The 20,156-nt window shown below is 40.5% G+C and overlaps 1 protein-coding gene across 1 annotated transcript; it reads right to left on the bottom strand.

The window, feature by feature from the left end:
* Nucleotides 1–92: 92 nt before the first annotated feature.
* LOC126542532 (U3 small nucleolar ribonucleoprotein protein MPP10) lies at nt 93–18,980 on the bottom strand. Its single transcript, XM_050189644.3, has 10 exons — nt 18,778–18,980; nt 18,009–18,621; nt 17,420–17,514; nt 16,184–16,268; nt 14,778–14,919; nt 9,916–10,088; nt 6,509–6,661; nt 4,703–4,810; nt 4,124–4,348; nt 93–3,850 (listed from the first exon to the last, which is right to left on the bottom strand). Exons 1-10 carry the CDS (start codon nt 18,897–18,899, stop codon nt 3,701–3,703), a joined length of 1,866 nt encoding a protein of 621 aa, XP_050045601.1. The 5' UTR covers nt 18,900–18,980; the 3' UTR covers nt 93–3,700.
* Nucleotides 18,981–20,156: the final 1,176 nt, after the last annotated feature.

The following is a 20,156-nucleotide window of genomic DNA, read 5'->3' as shown; positions in this document are numbered from 1 at the left end:
GGAAGCAAGGTTAACGTAATGTAACATAAATAAACGTTGTTACGTAAACGGTTCTCATCAGTTATTTGCAGTAAAATAAGATTTATTAGAAGTGAGAAAGCAAAATTTTTATTTATGCTGTAAAATTTTTACAAAAATTGCAGAAAATCAACAAGTATTTAAAAAATTTAAGGACAAAGCTTACAAACTCCTTTGATACACCACTCTGCACCAAAAACAGATATCGCAGTTTTGTAAACTCTAACTCTATAGGAGCATCTCAAACGGGCAAATGTGATGTACGAGTTTATAGCTTACATAATGGTTACAAAGTTTGAGCATTTCACAAATTAATGGTGGTATGTTTCAAGGTAGTGTGTAATACATCAGTTTTATTTGTTTAGATGTATCAGTATGTGCAGTGCATACAGAATTGTGGTAGATTTTTTTATTGCTCAGTTATAAATTTGATCGATACTTGGAGATCTGTTTAAGCTTTTTGCAATCTTCAAGAACTTAATTTTCTCAAGGGTGATGGTTTAAATAGAAAATGTACTTCCAACAGTCAGTAGGCTTTAACTTCTTCTTTTAAATGCCACAAGCCATGCCAAATTCGGTGCAGTGGAAGCTGAGAAAAATTATTTCTTCGTTCTCATGTATTCATAAATAGGATCTCATAAGGTAAAACTTCCGCCTTTAAAGCCCATGTCATTCAATAAAGCAATTGGCATATTTGCTTTCCTAGCACTGTTAGAAAAAGAAAATGAGAGCCTTGCCATTTGAAGGGTCGGCTGCTGCAGAAAGGTCGACTGGCTTTGCTGCCTATCAGCATACCAAGAAATGCAATATTGTTGCAAGATATTCAGCGAAAAAAAAAAAGCAGCGCCTACATTTGTATTCCAAGTAGTCGGAATAAAAACGCAGGTCACCGTAATTGTAGTGCTCCATTTAATGATTTTATTTTTTCCCCTTTGCAATCGCCAACATCTTTACAATTTTACATTCACAAATACAAGAAGATTACAGTATGCATTCACATTCAGGAATGGAACACAATTATAGTTTACGAGAAAACTGCGTCTGAAGGGTCCGAATACCCTTATCGCAATTCAAATCTCCCGCCACGCAACTGGGGGAGTGGTGATGTTGCATACGCCATCACCCCCTTTGCTGCCGTCGGTGAGTAAAGCGGCGCTCGACAGACGGCGGCACCGAGCCAAGACAGAGTGGCGGATTCGCCGTTGCAGATGCTCTTTGGTCAAGTGGCGTAGACGGTTCGGGCATCCCGCGACATCACATGGAAGTTGAATTATCTGATACTTGCAGGTTGTGCAAGTTTCGCAAGCCAGCAAAACCAGCGCAGCACTACGTGATAACTATTGAAACGCGAAAGCGTGGGCAGCGCGGAGTCGAGCGAAAACGAAACCTTTCGACCGCCCGCGTCATTGTCAGGGTTATTTCAATAAGTTCTTTTTTCTAAAAGTGAAATAAAACTGAACAAGTAGCATTTTATTTCGTCTTATAATACAATACGAGGTTGTTTTATGCAACGAGAGGTTGAGTACTAGTGACATAATTTAACTGAGGAGTGGTTTCGTCATCGGGCAAGTACTTGAATGCCCCGGGGGAGTCTCTAATCATGTCTTGCATTTACCTCAATTTCTCGATAATTAAGGCTCTGTTTGCGATATAGACGCCTTAGAGATTCTCGAGGACTAATCTATCACTTTAGCTTGACTTAATATTTGCCTTTAGTGTCCCTTTGAGGTCATAAAATTAATTTAAGCTCTGCATAACCATTTTTAAATGCACATCATAATTACGATATCTTCTATGAAATTACTGTGCGCAATCCTTTCCCAACTAAGTGGTTCTGTGTTATATACAGACCAAATCAGCTTCTCAAATGCAGCTGATCCACTATGTAGGGTAAAATCATTGAATTACCAGCACATTGCCTGTCACTGATATGGAGTTTACCATTCCGAAATGTTTGTGTGCACCTTTTTTGAAAATAAGCCCACAGCAGCACTCCCGAGATAATTCGGAGGGGTGCGCAGCCTATGGTGAAGCTCCCCAGGCAAGGAAGTGATAGGTAACCTATGTTTGACCTGATTTTTTGGGACTCAGCCAGTGCAATGCAGCAGTACCCACACTTTCCAACCTCGGATAATGAAGGCCAGCGACACCAATTCCCCAACTACTCTACCAAGCAGCACAGCAAGAATCCAGCATGCAACTTTCCTGGGGCTAGTTCTCGACCTCCTAGACCACATAATGACATCACTATTTATTTATTTATTTCTTGACTTACTATTTGCAGTATTGGAGTGCCCCTGTCAATCAAAGACACTTCCAAACTGCCTTCATGCAGTCTCAGGTGCAGTTCTGCTTATCATGGCACATTCCACCACATTGGCATGCAGGAAGACAACCGGTGCTAATCTTGCCAGGTACCGTGCAGTTAATATGTTTGCAATTTTCTTTCCCTCACTATTGCCACAGTGTTATTGACTACAAGGCAAACAGCACGAGCTGCATCCAAAGCCAGCCACACAATGACTGTGATGCATTCTGTGAACGCGAAGGTGGGGAGCACTTGGTCCTCAGGCTGCAGCAATAAATTAGGTGGATGGGCATACAGTCACACACACTGTTCAGCTACCTGTGTCCTCCGCTACGCACAGTTACGTGGAAAGTGGCATGGATTAGTGAGTGCAACTCGGTCGTCAACTTGCAAGCAGCATGAAAAAACAGAGAGAGGGGCAGAAACACAGACAATACAAGCATTGGACTGTCTGTTTCTCTGTTCCTCCGTCAGCGCTTTACGCACTACTTGCAACTTTCCAATTATGAATATGTACTAATTTGCCCAACTTTTGGTACTTTTGAGTGTAATAAACCTCACTGACGCTAATTTCTCTTCAAGGCCTCTCATCCACTAGATTACAGGGAGAAGGAAGTGTTCCCTGCCATCAATTCAAAACATTTCCAACCTCGGTTGCAGTAGAGTGAAACATCGAGAAAAAGAAAAAAGCACTGAAATCATCAATCTACATGCTGAAATCACACTGAAATCAGCACTGAAATCAAAGTTTAATCTACATGCTTTTAATGTTCAAACTACAGCATAGCTGAATTTCAATACAAATGCACTATTATTGCACTTATGCATCATAGTATGTCACTACAACTGCACAGCAATTGAGAATTGTGCTTTTATCCATTTTGTTGTTCAGTATGGTCACCTAGTTTGTAAACATAAGCATGCAGCTAATCTTCAAAGTTTGCATAGGCACACAGTTTCTTCTCATTACTACGTTAAAAAAGATCTCAAACTATATTTATTTCGTTTGCATATGGCACAACTTCTACTATTAGTGATGCCCTTTGGCAGTGGTATTTGTTACAAACTTACAAAAGTGCAAGAACTATGGCACACCTACAGCACTGGATGAAAATAGATCTCACAAACCCTAGTGCATGTTATGTTGCAGTCGCACAAGCTTGTATTTGTAATAAATTTTTGCACCTTGTAGCCTTTGTCAGGTCAAAAAGATAAAGAAATTTTGTAAAAAGATGCTCTGACCGACATAAAGCAGACATATTTACTATATCTCATGATTATAAAATGTTTATGACCATTTAGTTTTATTATATACAGCAAAATGCTTGAAGCAAATTGAATACAGGCATGATGGTAAATATTATAAACATGTATTTACAACTTAAAGCTAGCAGCAACAACAGCATCTTTCTTTCTTGCTTTTTTCTTCGCTGGTGCCACTGCGGAGGTGACCTGATCCTGAAGCCGTGCGAAGAACTTTTTGGATGAAGAAAGGCTTTTCTCTGCCCACTTGTCACTTTTTCCCTGAAAAACAAGACAACAATCAATGAAAGCAGTCACTGCAATGTCTAACCACATCATGAAGAAACACAGGCACATGGTTTAAATTACGATGAGATACAACATAAATTAAGACAATGCAAACCTGACACTGCTTAGTATAGCAACAATATTTCACACCCTTAGTACATAATCGCTGCCCTTCCAGATTTTGTTTTAGTAGCCTAGCCCACAGGAAAGTAGCCATATCATGCCCAGGGGAAAATACAAATGCACTCAAAAGTACAGCAGACATACCTTGGAAGCTTTAGCACCCTTTGCTGTTTTTGTGCCTTTGATAGGCTTGGCAAGTTCAGTGTTTGTCGCTTTTATCACTTTCTTCTTGTCTTCAGTGACTTTGCCAGCCTTATTAGCTGCCTTGGAGGCTCGGCGTTTCTGGAGAGCCTTCTTTAGTCTTCGTTCTCTCAGCTTCTGAGTGCGGGTCCTCTCCCCCTTGGCAACCATTTCTCCCTTTGGCTTGGTCTGCAATCATTATTTTTATTACATAAACAAACAACAAAGGAGTACAGAAAGTAACAAATAGTAAACAAGGGCACATAAAGAATGAAAGATGAGCAAAAGCTGAAGGACACTACAGGACAAACAAACAGTGTCATTTAATCAACCTTAAACAACCAGCACTATTGATATGGCATAAAATTAAGATGACCAGTAGTATGCACACATTAGTTCAATTATTATAGTTTAAAAACTCCGTAAATGCTAGTACTGTACTCGAAAAATGGTTGAGCTGTGAAGCACCTGGTACAGTTGCAAATTTGAACACTTGGCCAATAGGCAGGAGCACCAGAATGCAAATTTGGCCAAGTTTCTCACCTTGACCTCCTGAGGTGCCAGAAGTGAAGCATCACTCACACCTACTGGGGTCACCTCTTCAACACTCAGTGACGGAAGGTTGCTCACCACCTTCACCTCAGCCGAAACCTGTGTGAATGAGGGAAGGAAGACAATTTTAGACTTTTTTTTTTTGTACATAAAATAACTTAAGAACAATGGCAGCCCATAGTGAGGGCTGTGTCGAATTTCAACTTCAAATATGGTGATTCAGTTCTGAGTATAAATCTGCAAGGGAGAGGAAGTTTCATGAAAGGAAAAAAAATTGTCAGAGTGATCACTCCAGAAAAGTGCTGGTCCTGGGAATCGGCCTTAGATCAGGACAAAATTCTTCTGCAAAGCTTGGTTTCTGAGAAACACATATGGCTTTTCTCTGTAGCTCTGTTACACTCAGGTGGATAACGATTTCCTTTTCCTCACAAGAAATCCAAACATAAATACTGCCAAAGAGCCAACGCTGGACACATTAGCGAAATGCAGCTTGACCTCCCATATACTGTGCCTTTTCAGTTAATTACATGCGTTTGTGTGCTAAACACTCACAGAAAGCAGCAATTCACAGCGAACAAACTGGAAGGTGAAAGACAGGCTAACCCAAGAATGCAATTTCAGATGTGACAGTAAATAGTGTGTTTCACTTGCATCACATTCATACACTGCACCACTTGCTTGATGAAAACCATAAAAGTGCAAATGTTAGTGACACAGCTGTACAAAGTGATTTCTGCATCAGTGCTGAAACTGAGTACTACAAAACGATGTAAGCACAACGACATGCAAAATTAACATCTTATATCAGACTTGTTCAACAGGCAAAGGAGTGTCACAATAATGCTAACAAAGTTTGGCAACTACACTACAGTGAACAACTATTCGATGTGTCAAATAATATGCACGGTATGCTACACTCAGAAACACCTAAATGGTAACTCAGTGAAAATAACAGCAGCATTAGTTCAATGTTATTGCAAAAGAAAGTCTTGTAATGAACTGAATTCTGGGGTTTTACATGCCAAAACCACAATTTTATTATAAGGAATGCCGTAGTGGGGGGGCTCCGGATTAATTATCCAGATTAATTTTTAATGTGCCTCCAATGCACGGGAAATGGGCATTTTTGTTTTCCGACCCTATGGAAATGCGGCTGCTGCGGCCGGGATTTGATCCCATGACCTCGTGCTTAGCAGCACAACACCATAGCCGCTAAGCTACCACAGCGGGTGCCTTGTAATGAAGCAGCAGGGAGGCACATGTGGATACGAGCACTTACTGTATAGCTTCATTTTGTATCTCGGCTGCAATCTTTGAACAACTAAGGTTGAACTGAATGTTTCGTTTAAGAGGGGACTGTGCTGTACATTGTGTGTATAGCAATATGTTTTATTCCAAGAATAAGCTAAATTACTGGCCAATTACCATTAGAATGTTCAAACACACTGTAATGCTTTTGGCATGCTGTTTAACTATACAGAGTGGTGCATTTCCACAAGCAACACACAGTAGAGTTTGCAAGTATTCCCTCTCTCTCTCTCTTTCACAGTTCTGTGAAGTTTCCACAAAGGGGAAGTACAATCAGCTAGGCTAATTTTTCAATGTGTTTGTGGTTAGTTCAGGTCAGGCGCACTATTTCCTGTGTGAATGAAGGCACAAAGACAGTTGCTCAGAAATTATTTTCTTTTTGATGCTGTGCATAAAAATGGATTAGGCACAATGGCCTAATTTTTTGGTGCACACCAAATTTACATATATAAAAAAATGACAATGTGAGGCTAACTACTTCGAACTTACAGGCTTTGGCATCATGTGGAAGTTGGACAATGCATCCAGTTTCGTGAACAAGTCCCGCATGGCTGTTCGAATCTCAACATGTGCAGGATTCTCCTTGGGAGGTGCATCATCATCCACAGTCTTTTGTTTCTCAAGGAACTGTTGCTCATAAACCTAGTGGTATAAAACACGACACCAAATGTGCATTACAACAGGTTTGGCACTGCAAGTATAATTTACAAGAGTTCAAAGCTCACATGCACATTTTTTTGCACATGCAGCATGACAGTAAGGTATAGAAACGGGGGCACGAAACATATGCAAGTTGCTGATCATTTCATTTCACGCCAACATGACCCAAACTTGTCACCGCATTATAATGTAGCAAATTTGAGTCTCATCTTTCTCAATCATAATGTAATGAGTTCCCTAAAACTTCTACATTTCTTATTTGACTGACCCTGTATCACTCTCAAACAACTACAACACAGGCAATACATGGCCATTACCACTAAAAGAATTGTTTAATGCTACAGTGTGCTGTCTTTGCCTTGTATTTTGAATCCCACTTTTTTTTTCTCTTGCCAAAACTTACTTTTCCTCATTTGCGAACCTACCCCAGTGATAGTTCTAAAGAATGGTTGCATTGTACAAAATAAGTAAATAAGCTAATTTTACCAGTTTATTTCTTGCAACCATGATTACCTTCACATAACCTGAAGTATAATTTTTAATATGCTCAATTTGACACCTCCTAGCTATGATTTAAAACTTATAGCAGGGTTTTTTTATATGTTAGAGGAAGTTAATGCGCACCCGTTTAAAATACAGAGCTCGATCCAGTATCCATAGAGCCTAATGTATTGGCTGACAGCTTAAGACGCCGTAGCTTATCATATAACTACTGGTTAGTGCATACCACAGTGATTCTTTTGTCACATAAAGGTTAACTGCGCCACCTCAACTCACGGGGAAGCCAACAACACGCCGTGCTGCAAAGGAGCTCCCGTGTTTTCGAGAATCACAGAGACCGGTCAGCCGATGATTCCCACTGCAGCACGAGTGCAGTGATGCCTATACAGACAAGCTTTGGAAATGCATGGAAGTGTGGTGGCGGCCTCAGCAAAGAAGATAACCAACAACTGGCATGCCTGTATGACGTGTCCCCGCCAATCTTATTACGATAAGTATCTTCAACTATCTGCTCAGCAGTGCATGTGGCGCAGTACATAACACCGTTCTAAGCCTATGGCACACTTCTAATAGGCTATAACCCTAGAACGCTGCTATTCTCTGCTGCCTCTTCAAGCGGGGCCACTTCAAGTGCATGTCGCTTGCGGCAACGAAAGCAGCTCGCAGTAGGGAAGTAGGCTCAACAGGTATGGACCGAACTCATGCATGGCCAGGTGTGGTGCAGGCATGAAGACACCTCACAACACAGATACTCACATGAAGCGCGGGCACAGAGTGCTTGCAAACATGCACACGTGGTGGTGGTATACAGGAGTGGTATTCTTGGCACTTGGGAGATCATTTTCGGACAGTTTAACTTTTGCAATATTTGGGAGACTCGGAACTGCACGTGCCGAAGTATACAGCCGAGAGCACTCTTGGCACTGTGCGTAGACAGCAAGTATGGCACGGTGCCTATGACGCCATCGGCTGAAAACATGGACAAGTACAGTGACGAAAAAATCTTGCGAAAATGAAACTATCTCCAAAAGCGACTGCCCAAGAATACTGTCCCAGCAACCATCCCGGCATCTGTGCATGTGGCGTGCTGCAAACAAACAGCACAGGACTATCGGCACCATGCAGCATCAGGTACCGCGTTTCAATGAAACAGCACTCGTTCTGCTCAGTAGCAGATAACTGTACAAATGCTCACTAATAATTGGGGAAAGCCAAAGAAGTCGTCTGCACAGTCGCCATTTCTGTCACTGTGTTCTCTGTCAAAGTTTCGAAATCCTCCATACACCACCACGGTGTATCGCCTATGCACTATTGCAGGGCTGTGTGAGAGATCTGCAATTGTTTCAGCCGCATTGGAAAAAAGAAAGAAAAGAAAAGAAGAAAAAAACCTCATAGTGTATATTATAGCAAACATTTACTGCAGCATCACATTTATTTGCCAGTAGCAGCTGCACTCATCAGGAGACGTAAATTTGTACTTGGTATTTAGTTCATACTACCATTTAGTGCGTAGTTACGCCACGCTCCCTCCAGGCACACATTAACGAGCTTTCACGGTACAAGTGACGTCCGTTACTTCGACTCTGGTTTATTTGATCTTTTGTTTAATTTGATCTTGAACCATGTCCCAGCCTGCGCCATGCATTTCTATGGGCCCAAACCTCAGTTATTTCGATCCTAAAATTTACCTTTGCCAGATAATTCAAACTTGACTATTCAGTAACCATGCACCTGACCGCTATGGTGACCCTAATAGTTACCCCTTTAGCAGTAGCGTCGGTCTCGGCAGAACTTAGGGGACAGTGAATGCATTGAACACACGTCATCTCCCATTGAAAACGCCCATTTCCTGCCTGCCCTAGGAAGAGTTTCAAGCAATAACTGCAGCTCGCAATGTCTGGTATTTACCTGATTCTAACTTTTGCGTTTTGTTTTTCAAGAAAATTGAACCGAAAATCGCTGTGCAGTGCAATCGGATACGAAACCAATACCGCCTTAGAGACATTTGCATGCTTTACCGCATAACACAAATGTATTGAGGCAAAGCCGACTTTAGAAAACTGGCAGCCACGGTACAACGCATATAAGACCCTTGTCCATTTTTTTTTTTTTTTTTTTTTGCTAAAAAATCGGGTGCGCATTATATTTCTACTTTGTTTAGGAGCTTTAATGTCATCTCTGCGATAGTTTTTACTACATTGTACACAGGGAGAGCGGGCGCACGTTTTACTGCGGAGCGTGTTAGAACCGGGCAAATACTGTCAAATGAATCAGCAGTGCGTTCTGACGTTTCTACAGTGGAACTGTTGGAACCTCGCTGGATTTCTCTTTACGTCCACAGCTTCGCCGAGCTGGGAAAGAGAGAGAGCTGAGAGAGAATGAAAGCAGAGTATAAAAATGTCATCGTGCAGCATATTTCTGATTCTTGTTTAATTCAACGCACCAGACACTTCAATCAAGTTTGTCGGTGCCATCAGGGTCAAATTAATGAAAATAGACTATACTAATGAATTAACTACTATACTAATTATTTTTATCCAGAAAAATTTCATTGTTCTTGTTTGAATGTACTGCTCTCCACAGCCAAAAATAAAGGTAAACTAGTTGTTCCAATTTTTCCTTCATGTGGAATGGTGTTTGGGCTGTGTGGCGTTAAAGCAGATATTGATCTCCTAGAAGACAGGCAAAAAAGCGTGCATTTCAATGAAATCTTTTCCCTCAATATAAATGCATACCTCCGCTAAGCTGAGCTTGCTTTTCTCCTGGTCCAGTGTGACCCGTCGGCGTAGCTCAAACGGTTCCTCCGTTGGTCTTGTCTTTCGCTCAACATCATCCCAGGCTTTGTCACGTATCCTCTGAACTATCACATCTTCTAGGCACTTTGTGGTCTCATCTGTGATGGCAATGGCTGCAAACAAAGCACCAACAGCAGTTCATATTCATTATCTGCCCACAAGACGCGACATTTTGGTTGCACTGAATAAGGTGGCCTGTACTTTCCCCTTCTAAGACTCTCTAAAAAAAAGATTTCATGCTTGCCTAAGCTATGATGTTACTCAAATTTCGCAGCAAGCTTGCACTGCATGGTCCAGATCATTCAACATAACACTCAGCACTGTTACTTGCCTTGCTTCTAAAGAAAGAAAGACAAGAAGAAAGAAAGAAAAGAAAAACAACAACTTGAATTTGCCTTTCACTGCGCCTGTTACAGTGAGTAACGTCCTAAACATGATGGCTATGATGCTACCTTGTCATTTCTGGCATGTGCAGTACGACAAAGTGCGGCCTTCATGATTGGTTTCTGTTAATCATGGGAGTGCAGACAAAAGGTGCAGACGAAGGCAAAGTCACAAATTTTGCTTAAAGGGACATTAGAGAGAAAAATCAGTTGAGCTATTTTAATAAATTGCAGTTATACAGTATGAGAAATGCCACTCTTACCCCAATAGACAGCTTAGCAAGCCAGAAAAGAGTTAAAAATGAAAGACGAGTGGCACCTCCACCTTGGAGTTGCTGCACCAGCTTGCCGTGATGGCGTGGATTTTGACAGTGCCTGCTCGGGTCTAGTTAAATGTTTAATGGCAAAAGTGGACTGCATTCTATTCCAAGAAAGCATAAGACTGAACTTAAACAAGTTTAGTGGAGAATTTTAGTGTGCCAAAATGGCCCAAATCTGAGAACATAATTTGAAACCCACTGTGTCACTTCAACATGCTGGTGCTGAGGTACGAGCATGAAATTCCAGAAATACAACTTCGACCTTCATTTTCTCTTCTAATAATCAAGCTCTTACCACGAAATTAACAAAAAGCGATTTTTCATATAATACTTCATCACTGTAAATTGATTTAACTTCTCCTTAGCAACCCTTTAATAAACCAGGCAGGTAAGAGTGCCATTTATTGAACAACCAAGACCATAACGTGCAATCTTGCTGTAAAATTTGAGGAAGATTAAAGAATATGTAAGTACTAAATCTTTAAAATCATTAAAGGTAAAAATGCAGGTCACTGTACTGACAGGAATGGCAGTAGCCAGATTGCTGCTAAAAGCCTCTGTAACACAAATGACGCATCTAGAGCAAGCTAGGTGGGAAGCTGTGTATCTAATCTGTAAAACGACATTATAATTGATGAACATAACTCATTCCAGCTGATGCCACACTTCTATTGTGCTAGTTGTACAAATAACATTCAAAAATTTCTTTGTGACAAAACTAGCATTGTACGTTCTCACACTATTACAAGAACTTAAAGATGTGGAAATGCCTTTAGTCCACTGATATCATCTAATAAATGAACCAGAAATAAGATGTGGAGTCACGGCCTTTTCGGTCAACAAAGTACTGAGTGAATGACCCTTTGAAGTCTAAATGCAGGTTCATAAAAGGCACTTCTAGAAGGATCCAGCATCATATAAATTGCCATGATTTCATAGCACAGAACATAATTTGCTAATTTTGTGTAACTGTAAGGCTACGTACAATGATGTTGCTGAGTAGAAAATTTGCACAAGTGTTTCTTCTGGCTCTACACACGTGTGGCAGCTGAAGTGATTGCAGGAATACAGTTTTATTCTTGGTTGTGTAGTTTTATTTTTGGTTGTGTATACCGCTCCCCTTTTTCATCTATCCCTGCTTTTCTGGGTGAACTGTCCATGGTTCTGAAAAAAATTTATCTTGAAAGTAAGCAAGTCTTAATTGTCGGTGATATTAACATCAACTTACTTGACGTCGACAACGGAAGTGCTACAGCTTATACAGACAGTTTTGCTCGTTTCGGACTGGAATCATTACCTCTCCTACTAGGTGTTCTCATGGTACCAACACGCTTCTTGACCATGCTCTAACTAACATCGCGCCAACTCCAAACTCTGGTGTCATACTCAGATCACAGAAGATTTTTCAATATTCATCTCCTTTCAGGCCAAAATACCTCAGTCCGAGCCTTGCTACTTTTCCTCCAATTTTGACCGAGATAGTTTTGTTAACATTATAACAAATACTGATTGGTCTGTAATTAACTCCCTGCATGATCCCAATCAAGCTCTTGAAAATTTTTGTTCCATCTTTCTAAAAGCTGTTCATGCTAACCAAACTACCGTCATATGCAGGAAACATATTGTTTCCAGGTCACCCTTAGGTAACGAAAGGTTTACTGACTAGCATGAGGAAAAAAGAAAACCCATACAAAGACTAAAAAGAAACCTTTTAATGTATGCTTAACGGCACGCTATAAATATTATTGTAACATTCTGAATAACTTGCTAAAGAAGTCTACATGACAGTATTATGAAAATGAATTTGCAAAACACAAGAACAATCCCCCAAAACAATGGCAACTTCTTAATGCATTCATGAACTTACCTAAGTCCGGTAATACTGCTGATAAAATAGATTACAACAATAAAACTCATACTGATTCTTCTAGCATAGCAAATAGTTTCAGTGACTACTTCTATAACATATACAGCATTCGTCATATGACTACTACTTATCCCATTTATCACTGCAATCATTCTTTTTTTTCCCTTTCCCATAACTGCAGATGAGGTATGTTCCGTGGTATTAGCTCTAAAGAATACTAGCCTTGGCTTCGATAACATTTCTGTATTTCATCTAAAACTTGTTGCACCACTTATTTCTGATACACTTTGTATTATAATTAATAATATTTTTAAATGTGGTATTTTTCCCACTTTGCTTAAAAGGGCTAAGATTATTCCTGTACATAATAAAGGTGATAAAACGGAGGTGCTTAACTATCGTCCTATTTCTATTCTCTCATCGATCAGTATAGTTGTTGAGAAGTTATATTGTAAGTGCCTAAATATTTACTTTAAAAAATTTAATTTGTTGCAATCTTCGCAATTTGGTCTTCGCGCTGGCAGTTCGACTAACTTAGCTTTAATATCCCTAACTGACTACATTTGTCCCTCAATTAATACGGGTAACTTCGTTTGTTCAGTACTTTTGAACTTCACTCTAAAGCTTTTGATATGGTTAATTATAACATACTTTTTACTAAGCTAGAAGCGCTGGGAATTACCGGTCCAGTAGTAAAATTCCCAAAAAGTTGACTGCATGATAGAGAACAAAGAGTTTTCTGATACAAAAGTTATTAACCAAGGTGTACTACAAGGCTCCATACAAGGTCCTTTACTGTTCTCCATTTATATTAATGATTTACCCACGTGTCTTAAATCGGCACATTGTGTACTATACGCAAACGATACTAATATCTTGTTGCATGACGATTCTTTAACAACCTTAATCCTTAAACTAAACAATGAGCTTGACCATATTGTTGCATGGTGTCCTTCCAATCATTTAATTATCAATCCTTCAAAAACTCAATTCATGATTTTCCGATCTAGCCAAAGAGTACTGCCTGGCTTTCCCAAGATAACTCTAGATGGTCATCACATTCCTGTCTCAGACTGTGTATCATTTTTGGGCATCACATTAGATTCTCAATACATTGCCTTCATTAAGCAAAAGTGTACCTTCGGTATTAGAGCATTAATCAAATCAAGAGCATATTTCTCCAAAGACGCATTATTAGCATTATACTTTGCTTTCATTCACAGTCACACTAATAACGGCATTGTTTCCTGGGGAAACACCTATCAATGTCATATCTTGTCTATTCAGCACTTACAAAACCAAGCAATACGCATTATCACTAATGCAGGTTTTTCACGAGTGCTACTCTATTACTTCGTGAAAATAACATCCTTGTTGTAACGAACTTGTTCAACTATCATCTAATAATTATGTTTTATATATTACTTACTAAACAGCTTTCATATGAATTCATTGATTCCAGGTACCTCATCAATAATAATAATACCAGGTTCGCACGCAACTCCAATTTTCTACTGCCTATGGTTCATTCTAACTATGGAAAAATGACATCATTCGCTGCTATAAAACTGTAGAATCGTTCACTCAACACCATTAAATCTTTATCCTTACATGCATTTAGTCATGCCCTTAAGCTTTTTGATATGTATAACTAAGTTTACGTCATTCATTACACTACATTTGCCATTTGTATGTATTGACAGTTCTTTTTTTATGCACTATAGGCTTGTATACAGACAATTTGTTTTCGTTAATTAAATTTTTCTATGCTGTATTTTTCGCGATTGTGTTCGTTTCTTTTACTTAGCTTGCTTATCTTTAATACATCCCTCAATTGTTATTATTAATCGAGGGTCCCATTGCAGTCTTTTACTTTGGGACCCTTGGCTGTATATTGTCTCTTACCCATTCATTGTATTTAAAGAATAATAAACTGCAACTGAACAGGACAAGCCACTGTATCACCTGGACACCAAAGCCAAACTTCTATATAGAAACAAATGTTACAGTAAATTATTTGGTGGGTTGGGATGCTTGGCAGCATTTAATCTAAGGTTTAGTGTGTCTGGGCTTTGATTTAGCACAAAAATAATGACAAATAAAGATGTCATGTTGGTACTTTTTTATGTAATAGTCTTGACAGGTGCACTTTTGCACTGTCTCCAATAAAATCAAACTCCCTTGATTAATTAACAGAAGCATGACAAATTAACAAAGCCTCTGCATACTCACGCTGCCTAGTGGCGTGGTCAAACTGGATATGCTCCTGCAGCAGGCTGTTCTCAGGTCTATTAGTAGCTTCCACCTCTCCCTGGAGTCTCCATGGTCGTGGCTCCAGGTTTCGTTCCTCAAACTGCTTGATCTTTTTCTTTATCTGTAAGGATAGAGAAGCATTCAAGTGGACAGGTCAACAACAGCAACAGTCATGGAAAATTCTAGTGTTGAACTGCTTTCAGGCCAGTATTCAGTAAGCAGAAGTCCTAAAATTTCTTGCTGGGCTAGTTGGCGAAACATTCCTAAACGAACATCAGGGGAGTGCAGATATCTATATAAATCAAAGGCAGGCAAGGTAGGTGAATGTCACAGTGGGCTAAAAAGAACAAGTAACTAGGAACGAATGCCTACTGTCTGTCTAAGCAAAACCTGTGACCAAACTTTCATTTCCCTTTCGCTTATCATTTCTACACCTCAACTGAAACTACAAATAATTTCCCTTGTACTTTCCTTCGCTGCTTTTGCCTTCATCTGGGTGTGAAAAAAAAAAATTCGGCCTCTCGGTTCTTCTTCTTCTCATTCAATGCATAGTGAGGATCTCGACTCTGGCATGTTTGATGTCTTCAGGTATTATACGAGGGTTTATTGGCCAGCTGCCTGCTCGTAAAAATCGCTTACTGGCACATGATGATGTTGGTCAAAAAGGATGTTCCATACCTGCCGCCATGGCCATGAGTGGCACTGGCTAACACTCCCCAAATTAGATACTGTACACAAACATAAATACCCAAGAATGTGGACATGGAAGCAGCCACCACTGTAGCCCAACTGGTAGTGCAATGCACGCATAATGCAGAAGTGTAGGTTCGGCTCTCACCAGCGGCGAGTAGTTTTTTTGTCCACTCTCATTTCCCTTTAGCTTATCATTTCTACACTTCAATTAAAACTACAAATAATATCCCCTATGCTTTCCTTGGCTTCATATGGTTGTGATTAACAAAATATCAGGCCCCTTGGTTCCCCCTTTTTCTCGTTTATGCCATTTTCTGACATACACCACAAGTGACTCTATCGCTAAAAGCTGCTTTCACAACATTAACTCTTAAAGTTTTGTTTGGTCATATTACACGCACTTTGATTCTGCAGTTGCAAAGAACAAAAGTTCCCTGCTGTTCTTCAACTAGAGATGATACATTGTGCTATCATAGGAGTACTTCTTGTTGGGCTAGTTGGTGATGCATAGCTGTTAGGAGAGGAGTGCAAATTGACACATACACAAACGAAGGAGACAGAACCACCGCCTTGTCTCCTTCATCTGTGTATGTGTCAATTCGCACCCCTCCTCTAATAGTTAATGTGCTATCAAATGTACAGGCAGTGACTCAAACTCAAACAAATGGCATGCATGAAGAAACACAACTCACAAATTCTTGGCTTTGCTCAAAAGATGACTTCTGAACATCTTCTTCTGCTGTGCTGCTTCGGTGAATGTCTCTATGTCCATTTGTCCTACACAACATTTTCATATTCACATAGTCGGACTGTCAATGTCACATAACAATTAACAGAAACACATTTGCTATTACCAATATATATATATATATATATATATATGCTTCTTGCCTTGGCTTCATTGTCTGTTGGCTTTATATAGTGATAATTATAAAAAACAGAGCCCATCAGTTTCCCTTCTTGTTATATATATACAGGGTGTTTCAGCTAAATTTAGCCAGAGCTTAAAAATATGCCGATGCACTCCAAGATGACGCGACCAAAAGTATTTTGCTCACTTTTTTATGTAGTGTGTCAAGCTATTTCTTGTATTTAGCGAAATTAGATAATTAGTCAAGATTAATTAACCAACTTCTGAAGCAACGAAGCTAGGGAAAAAATTCTTATTAGAAAGTTGCAGAGCGGTTTGCAAAACGTCCGAATAAACAGTTTCTGTCTTTCTATCTATTAGGTATTAGTGTTCTTCAGCTTATTGCGAATGCCCACAAAACACAAAAAAACACCACATGACATGCCCGCTTGCACGTCATGATAGCAGTGCTCCCAAGTGTTCCGCGCACAAACGAACATAGCATTTAGCCGGCTTTGCTTCGGCTGTGTCCGCTTATCGCTATTATGAGCCACCTCTAGGGAAGCACATCGCTGGCGTCAAAGACATTAAGAAGCTAGGAATGTTACTTAATGAACACACTTTTTGTTTTCATACATGGGAGAAAATGAACATCAAAAAATCTTTACCAAAATAATTCTCTATGTTGCATTTTTGCAGTGTTTGTGCAGTCAAAAGCAACCTGAATGTGCAAGCACGTGGCTTGTGCATATACCAGCATCACATAGCAAAGGCCATTAAAATTTCAAGAGCACTGCGAGCTGGCACATGACACCAGTGAAAGCAGATCCGAATGCTGTGCTGCCACTGCAGTTAGCGAAAGCAGTGATATCATATGCTGTCTCCATATGCTACACAGGAAAACCACTTTTAGGATGCAGCAGCTTCTCTGCATACAGCCCGGTGCCCAAACTAGATAAGTGAGGCTGAGGCACTGCACAGCAGCTCGCTCTTAGAGAAGGGGTCAATGAAATGAATAGGAACATACAAACAATTTAATTACTGTTTGCTATGCATGCATAGCACTAAATTAACTTACCGAGTGGTAGTCTTGTAATTCTTCACAGCATTCTTGCTGTCAGGCACGGAGGCCGGGGGATCGAAAAAGTCATTGTACGTAGCACTGCGGCCACCCTGGGCAGAAACATGACAGCTGCAATTTTTCCACGCTTTTCTATGATAACATGAGTCAATGATGTGTTTCTGCACAGATTTAAGCATGAAGTATGTTCATTCATATATATATATATATATATATATATATATATATATATATATATATATGAATGAATTTTTATTCTGACGAAGGCCGTGCCACGGCCGAAACGTTAAAAACATTAAATATGCAATTTTCGTAAGTGTGCACCTTCGTTTCTAAAACTACCTATGCACCGGACCTACAGAACTTCTCATTGAATTATATATATATATATATACACGGTAGAGCTAGTAAAATTCATTTGCATGCGGTATTCACGCCACAATCGTTATTGATCTTAGGACAGCGTTCCAAAAGTTAGTCAGTCTGAACACTGGACATTGATGTGGCCAGTGGCAAATGCCTATTTGCTTAAGAAAGGTATCACCGAGTTGTGTCGCTAGTACTTTTGCAAAAGCCAGGCACTAACCTTTTTATCCGGGTCATCTTGGTCTGACGACACTTCGCCAAAATAGTCAATGTCATCGTCCTCATCTGAATCACCTCTGCGGGCATCGGCATTTTCTTCTCTATCTGCGAATGCTTCCATGTCGGCGAGACGGAAGAACACGTCATCGACAATAGACGACGGTTGTGTATCTCGGGCTTGACTGGGTGCACCGTCACCTCCATCATGATCAACTTCCTCCTCAGACTTTTCACCTTCAGACTCATCCGACAAGTCGAAATCATCGTCTTCGCCACCTTCTTCTTCTGCAGCGGCGTCCGAGAGATTTGACTTATCACTTCCATTTGGGTCATGCGCTTTGTGTCTCTGTGAGCTTTCTTGCGTTCCCAAGTGTACGCCAAAGTTAATGCTAGCCTTCGTTGCCACTCGGGACACCGACGAAATCAACTCTTTTACCAGGCGAGTGTTTCGCAGTTCCAGCTGCTGCCAGATCTGTTCGTCGTCGAAGTTGTCAACAACCAGTGACGGCAGTTCAGCTTTCGGCGGCGAAATTGTTTTGTTTTCCCACATGTCCACAACGTCGTATAACTCTTTTGTCAACCTCTTCATTGTTTCTGCTATATCCGGCTGGACTCTACCGCGTGGAAGGACAAAAAGAAAGCATAGGAGTTTGTTAGAGCAGGGAGCTTCTAGACGAACGCATCAACAGAGAAACGCAAGCAGAACATGTGGAACACTCACTCTCGAGTGTCTACTCCTATGTAAACGCAAATTTCATTCCGAAACTTACTCGAGAAATGTTTCTGGTTTCTTCGTGCATGATTCGAATTCTCCGAGGCACTTGGCCACATGCACTTGGTCGGGATCCAGTGCTGCGGACTCCATGCTGTCGTCTTCTACGGACGCCGCCATTTATTTCTTCACAGAGATATGCCGATGTCGATGTGGCACCCAAGTAAACCATGCATGCCGCGCTCGCGACGACGCACGGATGCACGGACGACGAGTTGAAAAACTTGCAAGGCAGCTTCGTTTCTATCATAGCTAAGAAAAAAAAAGAAAAGAAGGTCAACCAAGTGTAACGAAGACAAGGTCGACATACGTGGTGGTTCACATGATTCGATGATAGAATGTTGATTATATATCTGTATTCTGCTTTATTCTGTTTCTTTCTCTCTCATTCATGTTCAATATTCACTCATTTCGTATCTTATTCGTATATTATTTAACGCGCAATTACGTCGACCTTGTCTTGTTTAGTGTCGACACAGTGCATCCCCCTCGAGATAAAGAGATAAAAGGAGTGTGCAGGTGCCCGTGTGACAGGGGACACTCTCTGGAATGCGCCACGTGCCTCAGTTTTCTTTTACTGCTGTTTCACGCTACCTTGAGGCATAGAGGCATCGATTAGCATCGAGTGTTTACGGCTTGTTCATAGCGCAATTGGCTCAGGGGATACAGTCGCACGCCGGCGGCTCTCGATCCACTCTTCCCATATGGCGTGCCACGGCTTTGTCCCTGCCTCTTTGGTCCAACTCGACCAACTGTTCTGTGCTATATTTATATGATAGAACTTAAAAAAAAAACAGCATTTGGCAACCAAGGCACAGGGACCGCGCGGGGTTGAGGCCTAAACCATGGAGGAAGGAAAAGGATAGGGGGGAAGCACACCGCAACGCCATTGAAGTCAAGGCTCGACGCGTTATAGCACCTCAACGTGCGTGGTTGATCCGCCTCTTCGAGTAGACCAGCTCATGGACAAGAAGTATGCTATCTGCCACAGGCATTTTATTATTATTATTATTATTATTATTATTATTATTATTATTATTATTGAAAGTGTTCACTGAAGCACACGGCATATAGTTTCGCATTCTATTAGGATGCACTGAATTGTCTCCAGGTTTTGCTGCAGCAGACACGCATCAGTCTATTGCGAATATATTGACATATTTTCATTTCCGATTTCTTTCTTGCCATACTTCTAAATTTCCATGATCATTTTCGTTTCCATCCTTTGCATCCAATTTACTGTCCGTTTATCTCACTTTCACGTTTCTGAGTCTTTCTTTAGAGCTAATTCTGCACTTCTACAACTTCTCTGAAAGAAGCCCGACTCATGTCATCCTGCACTTCCTTATTTGTCATTTTACCGCTGGCGGTGGGACG

This window comes from Dermacentor andersoni, chromosome 2 (genome assembly GCF_023375885.2).
Source record: "Dermacentor andersoni chromosome 2, qqDerAnde1_hic_scaffold, whole genome shotgun sequence".
Taxonomy (NCBI): domain Eukaryota; kingdom Metazoa; phylum Arthropoda; class Arachnida; order Ixodida; family Ixodidae; genus Dermacentor; species Dermacentor andersoni.
The sequence above is the reverse complement of the archived record's forward strand: the minus strand, read 5'-3'. Positions and strand labels throughout refer to the sequence as shown.